Below are 10636 nucleotides of genomic sequence, written 5' to 3'. Positions count from 1 at the left end.
CTACCGCGAGGAGCCCGTGGACCACAGGCTGACGGACAGAGAGTGGGCAGACGAATGGCGGCATCTGGACCATGTGAGTCTATCCTCTCCGTTTTGACGAGCCCCAACCGCCACTTAATGGCTGGCTGGCTGGTTGCCTTTCACTCGCTCGCCCCTGAAGAAAGTGGACTGTTGTAGCTTGTTTTAAGGGTATTGGAGGCAGGGGGGGGGGGGGGTGTATGGGGGGTGCTCTGCATCTGGATCACGTTAGTCAGGCGCACGGATCAGTTTGCTGGTAATGGTTCTGCTAATATTAGGATAGGATATCGAGAGCTTTCTAAAAACTGGACCGCTGAAATTGCTCCGTAAAACAAGTAGAAATAAAAATAAGCACGAAATTGTTGGGAATACGGTGGGATTTTTTCCTCCTTGCTATATCCCGTGAGATTCCTTCCCACCGGAGGGTGATTGAAATTAACCCATTGAGAGCTGTCTGTCACCTTAGCTTTTAACCACTTTAACCGTTATTTTAAACTTTAGCTGTTGAAAAGTAGCAGATCAACAAGCTCGTAGCGCGGAACCAAGTGCCACGCTACAAGTTTGTAGATTTTTGAAAAAACGTGGAAATCTTTATATATATATATATTCTTTCACAACTAATGTTTTTAACTCATATCATATCTTTGGACTATACGAATAGGCCTTTTTTGGTCGACACTCCTCCCTCACCGGCACCCCCCCTCTCTACCCTGGTCAGGTGTTGAACTGCATCGTGGACATGGTGGAGAAGACGCGGCGGTCGGTCAGCGTGCTGCGGCGCTGCCAGGAGTCGGACCGCGAGGAGCTCAACTACTGGCGGCGGCGCTCCAGCGAGCAGGACGCCGGGGGCGTGGACCCGCGTGGCAAGGCAGGAGGCTCCGCCTCCCTGGCGGCGCCGTTCTCCAAGACGCACAGCAGTCCTCACTCCCAGCAGGACTCCGGTGAGCACTTTTACAATTTACAACTTACAGTACGTTTTAACAGCGAGCCACAGCCAGACGAATTTTCCGGAGTTTTGATCTGATGGATATACTAAGCGCTTCATTTCTGACTTCAACATGCCTCTCGTTCAAAATAATCATACCTCCCGTTGTTGTCGATCGCCTCGGGGGTGTTTTGGCTACATCTAGCTACTTCAGCTACATCCAAGATGGCGCCTGGTGCACCTTGAAATGTGCTCCGTAGCTGCAAATGGCTGGTCCTAAATACCCCCGGGCGTTCATGGGGTTAACAGTGGGATATCTATATAATGACACTATGCGTATAGTATACACTATAGAGTGCTATGTCTACATGAAATGCTATCTAACAATCTTACCAGTGGTGGAAAAAGTACTCACATTTTGTACTTGAGCAAAGGTATCGATACTGCAATGTAGAACTATACGTTACGAGTACAAAGTCCGGAGTTACTGAGGTTACATACATGTAGACTAGTGGAGTAAAAGTACAATGTTTGCCTCTGAGATGTACTGGAAATTGGAAATACTCAAGTAAGGTACAAATACAGTACCTCAAAATTGTACTTAAGTACAGTACTTAAGTAAACATACTTAGTGACTTTACACCACTGCTGTGTTGCTTGTCTGCTAAAAACATATTATGTGTCCCAGTTGAGTCTTTTGGTAGATGACTGACTTTTTAATGTTTTCATGAGAGAAGGCCAGAGCTTTTAAAGATGGATCGTTAAGGAATAAGTGTCACTGGAGAAAGTACCACAGCAGGAAAATGAATTGTTCATCGCAGATTCTCAAGTCTGCTGTAAAATGCAACCGACAGCGGCATATAAGTGTCGTCAATTCCACAGATGACCATTTAAATACCTCGCAAAAGCAGAAGGAATTGCTAATACTTTCTCCTGAAAAAAACCCAAAACAAACAAACATTGCCTTGCATCTGTTTCTTTTACACCTTGGCGTCCTCTAGTGGTCAGAGCGAGGATTACACCTCCATCATAGCTCAGTCACATGTGGTGGAAAGTACAATGTTGAGGTATTTTCACTTTACTTGAGTATTTCCAATTCCCGATATATTGAAAATATTGTACTTTTACTCAAGTTTAATTTGAAAACTTTAGTTACTAGTTACTTTGTAGATTTTGATTATTACTAAACAGCTTACATTAACCACTTCATCTTGGCCCCACAATGCGACGCATTGTGAGCTTGTATATCTGCTATTTTCAAAATATTTGTAAGCATTTGAAAACTTGAAATGGGACATTCTGCATAATGAGTACTTTTACTTTTGCTACTTCAAGTACCAAAACCAATACTTTTGTACTGTGTTGCCCCGGCCATCTACCTGTACCTGTAACGGAGCAGTTCTACATTGCAGTATTGATACTTTTAACCCATTTAGGCCTTGAGGACGATTCTACAAAATGTCTTCTAAATCCTGACAGTTTTATGAAAAACCCATGTTTCTATGTCAGTGGTTCTCAATATTCCATGTCAAGGACCCCCAGAATTATATGAAATTGGCCGCCGACCCCCCATCTGAAAATATGTTGTTCCAGGGACCCTCCAGATGCAAAGAAAAAAACGTTCGCTCTGAAGGAATATATATTCAAAGATTTGAGTTAAAAATGTTCGCTCTGAAATAATATATATTTGCGCCACATTTTCACGATTTAAAAAAAATAGCAGATCTACAAGCTCATAGCGCGGCACTCGGTGCTGCGCTATGAGCTTGTAGGTCTGCTATTTTTCAATAGCTAAAGTATGACATAATGCTTAAAACGCCAACAGGGGTTCCCGCCTAGAATGGGTTAAATAAGTAAAAAAATAAATGTGAGTATGTTTTTTTCCTCACCACTGGTCACATGGGGCATTCGCAGGCTTCTTCTCAGCAGTTAGCCAGTTCCCTCGATCTGGCTGTGTGGAACAGGCTCAGTGTTCTCTTAAACCATTGAGACCTGAGCACCAGATTCTACAAATGTCTTCTAAAATCACGACAGTTTTCTGGAAAACCCTATGTTTCTATATGTCAGTGCTTCTCAAACTATTTCAAGGACCCCCAGAATTATCTGTAAACCCCCATCTCAAAATATGTTGTTTCAGGGACCTTGCCAGAAGCAAAGATATGAGTTAAAAACGTTAAAAATGTTAGCGTCAAAGATTTGCACACATTTTCACGATAAAATAAATAAATTAAATAGCAGATCTACAAGGTCAACAGGCTATGACCTTGTAGATCTGCTATTTTTTCAACAGCTAAAGTTTAAAAATAATAGTTAAAGTGGCCAAAGCTAGCTGTAAGGCGGCACACATGCGTCCTCGGGTCTAAACGGGTTAAGAGTGCCAGCCCTGGCTGTTCTGCTCACCCCCACGCTGGTGCCAGAGCTACAGACCAGGTGCCAGAAACGTCCCACGGCCAGATCGGCCTCACAGATAGCCGCCCTGCAGGGCTCCGAGACCCAAAAAGCTGGCCATTTTTGTCCAGAGCGGCCATCTGGTCCCCTCAGATGGGAGGCCTGCGCTTTCTGCTTGCCTGGGCTTAGATGGAGCTTACAGGCCAGCCTGGCTATCCCTGGGCTGAGTGAGGAGGGTAGTGGTGGTGGTGTACATACATATAGGATGCAGTTTGGTGGTGGTGGTAGTCGGTAGCGGTGTACATACATATAGGATGCAGTTTGGTGGTGTTGGTGGTGGTCGGTAGCGGTGTACATACATATAGGATGCAGTTTGGTGGTGGTGGTGGTCGGTAGCGGTGTACATACATATAGGATGCAGTTTGGTGGTGGTGGTGGTCGGTAGCGGTGTACATACATATAGGATGCAGTTTGGTGGTGGTGGTGGTCGGTAGCGGTGTACATACATATAGGATGCAGTTTGGTGGTGGTGGTGGTCGGTAGCGGTGTACATACATATAGGATGCAGTTTGGTGGTGGTGGTGGTGGTCGGTAGCGGTGTACATACATATAGGATGCAGTTTGGTGGTGGTGGTGGTGGTCGGTAGCGGTGTACATACATATAGGATGCAGTTTGGTGGTGGTGGTGGTGGTCGGTAGCGGTGTACATACATTTAGGATGCAGTTTGGTGGTGGTGGTGGTGGTCGGTAGCGGTGTACATACATATAGGATGCAGTTTGGTGGTGGTGGTGGTGGTCGGTAGCGGTGTACATACATATAGGATGCAGTTTGGTGGTGGTGGTGGTGGTCGGTAGCGGTGTACATACATTTAGGATGCAGTTTGGTGGTGGTGGTGGTCGGTAGCGGTGTACATACATATAGGATGCAGTTTGGTGGTGGTGGTGGTGGTCGGTAGCGGTGTACATACATTTAGGATGCAGTTTGGTGGTGGTGGTGGTGGTCGGTAGCGGTGTACATACATATAGGATGCAGTTTGGTGGTGGTGGTGGTGGTCGGTAGCGGTGTACATACATTTAGGATGCAGTTTGGTGGTGGTGGTGGTCGGTAGCGGTGTACATACATTTAGGATGCAGTTTAGTGGTGGTGGTCGGTAGCGGTGTACATACATTTAGGATGCAGTTTGGTGGTGGTGGTGGTCGGTAGCGGTGTACATACATATAGGATGCAGTTTGGTGGTGGTGGTGGTGGTCGGTAGCGGTGTACATACATTTAGGATGCAGTTTGGTGGTGGTGGTGGTGGTCGGTAGCGGTGTACATACATTTAGGATGCAGTTTGGTGGTGGTGGTGGTGGTCGGTAGCGGTGTACATACATATAGGATGCAGTTTGGTGGTGGTCGGTAGCGGTGTACATACATATAGGATGCAGTTTGGTGGTGGTGGTGGTCGGTAGCGGTGTACATACATTTAGGATGCAGTTTGGTGGTGGTGGTGGTGGTCGGTAGCGGTGTACATACATATAGGATGCAGTTTGGTGGTGGTGGTGGTGGTCGGTAGCGGTGTACATACATTTAGGATGCAGTTTGGTGGTGGTGGTGGTGGTCGGTAGCGGTGTACATACATTTAGGATGCAGTTTGGTGGTGGTGGTGGTGGTCGGTAGCGGTGTACATACATATAGGATGCAGTTTGGTGGTGGTGGTGGTGGTCGGTAGCGGTGTATAGGATGCAGTTTGGTGGTGGTGGTGGTCGGTAGCGGTGTACATACATATAGGATGCAGTTTGGTGGTGGTGGTGGTGGTCGGTAGCGGTGTACATACATTTAGGATGCAGTTTGGTGGTGGTGGTGGTCGGTAGCGGTGTACATACATTTAGGATGCAGTTTGGTGGTGGTGGTGGTCGGTAGCGGTGTACATACATTTAGGATGCAGTTTGGTGGTGGTGGTGGTCGGTAGCGGTGTACATACATATAGGATGCAGTTTGGTGGTGGTGGTGGTCGGTAGCGGTGTACATACATTTAGGATGCAGTTTGGTGGTGGTGGTGGTCGGTAGCGGTGTACATACATTTAGGATGCAGTTTGGTGGTGGTGGTGGTGGTCGGTAGCGGTGTACATACATTTAGGATGCAGTTTGGTGGTGGTGGTGGTGGTCGGTAGCGGTGTACATACATTTAGGATGCAGTTTGGTGGTGGTGGTGGTGGTCGGTAGCGGTGTACATACATATAGGATGCAGTTTGGTGGTGGTGGTGGTCGGTAGCGGTGTACATACATTTAGGATGCAGTTTGGTGGTGGTGGTGGTGGTCGGTAGCGGTGTACATACATTTAGGATGCAGTTTTTGTGTAGAGTGAAGGTGGATAGAGAAGAAGGAATTGGCTGCTCCTCAAATCCCATCGGAAGTTTTGCAGAGTTGCCCTCTTAAACCACTCTGAACCTGGCCTTCGAAGTGAATAGTGGTTTCAGAAGTAGCGAAAATAGCAGATCTACAAGCTCATGCGGTGTGCGGCAGGCTATTCAGTTCATATTTGTGACTACATGTTGTCTCAGTAAGACAGCCCTCCCCCTATCCACGAGGAGCTGTGCACCAAAGCATTATGGGAATTGTAGTCCAGGAAGGAAGTGAGCCCAGTGTCCATGACATCAGAGACACTGGGCTCACTGCTAAAATCTAAAATATCTAAAACCACATATTACACACACAAAGACCCCCAGGAAAGTGTTCTAAATCTTCTAAACGTCATTAACATATATAGTTTTAAGGTCCTTGCAGACTGGACGCGTTTTTTTTTGGAAAACTGCTGCTAGTAAAAATCCGAAAAAGCTGTGCGATGTGACATGGTCAGAATGACAGTCAGTACTCTGCAGTTCTTTAGTGTTGGAGCTGAGCTGTAGCAGGTGCTAATAGACCCCTCCTTCTTTAGCAGGTGCTAATAGACCCCTCCTTCTTTCCCTCCTCTGTCTTCCCACAGATCCACAGGTCCCCCGAGACTTCACTCCACGGCCAGGCTCGGCATACGTGCCAGACGAGATCTGGAGGAAAGCTGGTTCGTACACAATATAACAATAACTTAGTTTATTTTAATATATTTAAGGTGCTGTGATATCGTTGCTGTCGGGAGGAAACCACCTAACTCCATTTTTCCCCCCTAAATCAGTGCTATTGAACACCCTTTACGTGTTGGCTAACCAACACAAAGTAGTAAAAAGTGCTTCGGACAAAACCCCTTAACTCAATTGGACCTTCAAACTGTCTGCTAAAGCAGCTAACAGCACCACCTCTCCCCCTCTCATGCAAGTAATTGACAATATAATAAAGTCACAACACCAACTTTGATGAGGCACTATTGCTTTGTTTTCAAAATATATGTTTTTCTTCATTCCCTGAAAAATGTATATTTTTCATTTTCTGAAAAGTGAACATTTTGGAGTTAGGTGGTTTCTTCTCGACAGCAGAGACATATATTTACGATAGTAACCATTGCTATTCGAGTCGTTGTTCAGGAACTCTCTTTAATACGTTCCCTCTCTCTGACCCGACAGAAGAAGCGGTGAACGAGGTGAAGCGCCAGGCCATGGACGAGGTCCAGAAGGCCGTGGCGGAGGCGGAGCAGAAGGCCTTCGAGATGATCGCCTCGGAGAGGGCCAAGATGGAGAAGACCCTGGCCGACGCCAAGAGGAAAGCCCAGGAGGACGCCATCATGGTCATCAATGAACAGGAGGACTCCAGCGAGGTGAGGATGCTGCTTGTGTTGTTGGAGATGGTGCAATACACTTACTGTAAAAGAAATAGGCATAAACACTCGGCATCCTACATTTAATTTTTTTTAAGACTTTTATTCAAAACGGCTCCTGATGAAATGATGTGGAGTCAACATCGTCATTGTCAGGCAGTATGTCCGTTCGAAACCTTATACTTTTCATGAAATGGAAAAAAACAAGAATGACACACATAAAAAAGCAGATTACAAGTTCAGAATGGCGACACGTTAAGCTTGTAGATCGGCTCGTAAATGTGCGTGACGCTATCGTACGACAAAGTACGACATTACTTTACAAAAGAAAAGCAACAAAAATAGTTGAAATATGTAATTTTCTGCCCAACGACATACACCTGAGGCGAACAGACACCAAGCTAGTTTAGACACTCTGGGCTCCATCTTGCGCCACCCCTTATCCCTAAACTTATTTGCCATTTTTTACTATTTTAAAACATTTAAAAATAGTTCAACTAGCCGATCTACATCGACACGTTGTGAGCTTGTAGATCGGCTATTTGTACTATTTTAAAATGTTTTAAAAATAGTAAAAAATGGCAAATAAGTTTAGGGATAAGGGGTAAGGGGTGGCACAAGATATAGTGCAAAATCTATAATCATCCATTGAATGATTACTGTACCTCCCATTGCAGTGGCAAACTGGGAGTGACACATCTCCCACCTTCCCATACAGTGTTGTTTTTGGCAGCAAAATTTGAATAGTTTTGAATAGTTTTAATTTAGTTTTAGTCACATTTTAGTCACCTGGAATGTTTTAGTGTTAGTCTAGTTTTAGTCGACTAAATATCATAAGATTTGTTGACGAAATCGTCAACTTAATTTTAGTCATCATAGCTTAGTTTTTATTTAGTTTCCATTTAGTTTTCGTCAGTGAAAAAAATTGTTTAGTTTTAGTCCACGAAATCAACACTGTTCCCAATATCTTCTTCTTTTCCCCATCCAGTGCTGCTGGAACTGCGGGCGCAAGGCCAGCGAGACGTGCAGCGGCTGCAACGCGGCGCGCTACTGCGGCTCCTTTTGCCAGCACAAAGACTGGGAGAGACACCACCTCATCTGCAGCCCGGGCCTCCAGACGCAGCCCAAACCCGTGTCGGCCATAACGGCAGCCAGGGCAGCAGCAGCCGCAGCAGCAGCCGCAGCCGCAGCTAGGGTCTCCCCGGTTGGCGGCCCGGTAGGGGCCAACAATAAGGTCTCGGACGGCGTGCCCTCCTCCGTCTCCAGCCCCGGCGGCGGTGGGGAGAATAAGCCGGCGGTGGCATCCCGTTCCTCAACCCCCTCCACCCCCGCCGCCTCGACAGCTGAGACCAACGGACACTAAAGGGATAGTTCAGGGACCGGAACACGCCGCCATGCAAAGTCTGGGATTAGAGGGTAACCCCCCCCCCCCCCCCCCCCCGGATTCTAACCTCTGATCCTACGAGGGAAATGCATCAAACTGAATCGAGATCAGCAGCAGAAGGAAACCATTTGTGGGGCTGAATCGGGATAACAGATTCCGAATTGTGTTCCGCAATTTATTTTTATTTTCTTTTTTTCCCTTCTTCCCCCTCTCTTTTGGTTTGGCAGTTAATAAAAGGACAGATTATGGGCGGCTGCTTGAGTGATATGTCAACTGGGACTTTGGGCTTTGGCAAAGAAACAGGAGTGGTTTTTGAATGCATCCATTTGGTCGAACAGATCTCCCGAACAGATGGAAACATGTTTGTCTTCGTCCAAAAAAGAAAAGAAAAAAAGGAAAACTCAAATCTTGAATCTGGAAAGGGGAAAAAAAACAACAACTCACAAAGAAGTGACAATTGATCTCAGACACTTTTCTTTAAGTAAGGCAGTTGAGAAAAGAGGGCACAATGGAGGAAAAGCAATGATTAGGAGAGCTTTTTTTTTCTTTTTTCGATGCACCCCCTCTGTACTTTGCTACTTTCCAGTTTGTTTTTGTGTACAAAGTTAAGAGAGGAATGGGGGTGGTTAGTACCAGCCATAAAGCAAAATGTACTCTCTCTCTGTACCATAGGAATCCACAAAAGAGGACTGCTTTGAACAGCCCTTCTCTCTCTCTCTCTGCCGTTCTATCGTGTCCGTCTAAATATCCTCGCTCGCCAAGTTCTCGTCAGGATTGTGTGGAATGCGTGTCGTCAGTGAATAACGTAGAGCATAAGATTTTACTTTTGTCAGAGAGCAATATTACAACAAAGTGTTTCAGCTGTTATCGAAGCTGTTTTCGCATCACCAAAGCTTTTGGATCGTCGAAGAAAAAGAGTGCCCGTGCCATCGCCTGTAGCCGTTATGTCGTTGTGAACATGAGATATATATATAAATATACTATATACGCTAATCCAACACCGTGTCTGCTTTCACAATAATGCACCTAATAGGATCTCTGCTCCCTGTTTTGTCTTGTTTATATCCGATTGTCAGAATCACAGAATCACAGGTTGTCGGTTTTATTTGCCGATATCGATATTCACCGGCAAATATGCGGCCGATTCATCGGTGTATCCCTAGTTACGATCTTTTGTTGCTTTGCAGTTTGATGCTCATTTCTATGGTTACAGGCCGGCGTCGGGAATTCACTCCAGGCCCTGCGCTACTACGAAGCAAGTTCACATGCCCACGATGTTCTTTATCTGGCTTCACCGACTGGTGGCAATTATTATTTGCATCAGAAGAACACCACACTTGGTAATGCTAACTAAACGAGGGAAAAAAAACCCTTTTCTCTACTCCCAATGGAATCACACACACACACACACACACACACACACACACACACACACACACACACACACACACACACACGCACACACACACCACAAATTTATGTCACTTTATGTGCATTTAAATACAGGCAAAAATCCGTACTGGTGGTGCCGGCCTTGCAGTGACTCTGTCCCCATTAAGAATCTCAGGAGGTTTAAAATGTGTGTATATATATATATATATATATATATATACAGTCTGTTCTTTCATTGTTACGGTTAGGGGTTAAGGTCAGACGTCTAGCGATGAGTTTTGATTTACCATACTCTGTGTATGCCGTATTGACCGTTCCTTTCATTGTCCTTTTGTAAGATGTCATTGTAAAGAATATTATCAAAGAGAATGCCTTTATTTTGTGAGCCACATATTGTTTTCTCGTCCTCTTTTAAACACATCTTTTTGTTCATGAGACATCAACTTTCACGTGAAATGATAATCTTGACATGAAGATGACAAATAAAGAAATAGAATTACTCCAGAACATGTCTTGTTTTCTTTTGATTTGTCGCACAGTATATGGTTAACGTAGAATCAGTTGGGGCGGCGGTGGCTCAGGGGTAGAGTGGCTGGATGGTAACCGCAAGATTGCTAGTTCGAACCCGGGCTCCCCCAGAGGTGTCCTTGAGCAAGACACTGAACCCCAAATTGCTCCTGATGTGCTGGTTGGTGCCTTGCATGGTTTCTGCCGCCATGTGTGTGTGAATGGGTTCACCCAATCTATGTAAAGCGCCTTGGATAAAGGCGCCATATACATGCACCATTTACCATTTAGTTG

At 45.6% G+C, this 10636-nt stretch overlaps 1 protein-coding gene across 3 annotated transcripts in view; it reads left to right on the top strand.

Annotated features, from left to right (window-relative positions):
• The window catches only part of cbfa2t2 (CBFA2/RUNX1 partner transcriptional co-repressor 2), a 49937-nt gene extending 39603 nt beyond the window's left edge, over nucleotides 1-10334 (top strand). For 2 of the 3 annotated variants that reach the window (XM_079509202.1, XM_079509203.1), the window contains exons 7-11: nucleotides 1-73; nucleotides 680-959; nucleotides 6298-6372; nucleotides 6869-7059; nucleotides 8048-10334. The exon at nucleotides 1-73 is cut by the window's left edge and continues 13 nt beyond it. In XM_079509202.1, the coding sequence (XP_079365328.1) occupies nucleotides 1-73; nucleotides 680-959; nucleotides 6298-6372; nucleotides 6869-7059; nucleotides 8048-8422 (994 nt within the window). In that variant the 3' untranslated portion in view covers nucleotides 8423-10334. The remainder of the gene's footprint in view (nucleotides 74-679; nucleotides 960-6297; nucleotides 6373-6868; nucleotides 7060-8047) is intronic. The other variant, XM_079509204.1, reaches the window with a different exon arrangement.
• Nucleotides 10335-10636: the final 302 nt, after the last annotated feature.

This window comes from Electrona antarctica (genome assembly GCF_951216825.1).
Source record: "Electrona antarctica genome assembly, chromosome: 9".
NCBI lineage: Eukaryota > Metazoa > Chordata > Actinopteri > Myctophiformes > Myctophidae > Electrona > Electrona antarctica.
Note: the sequence above shows the minus strand (reverse complement) of the source record. Positions and strands in the feature narration are given on the sequence as shown.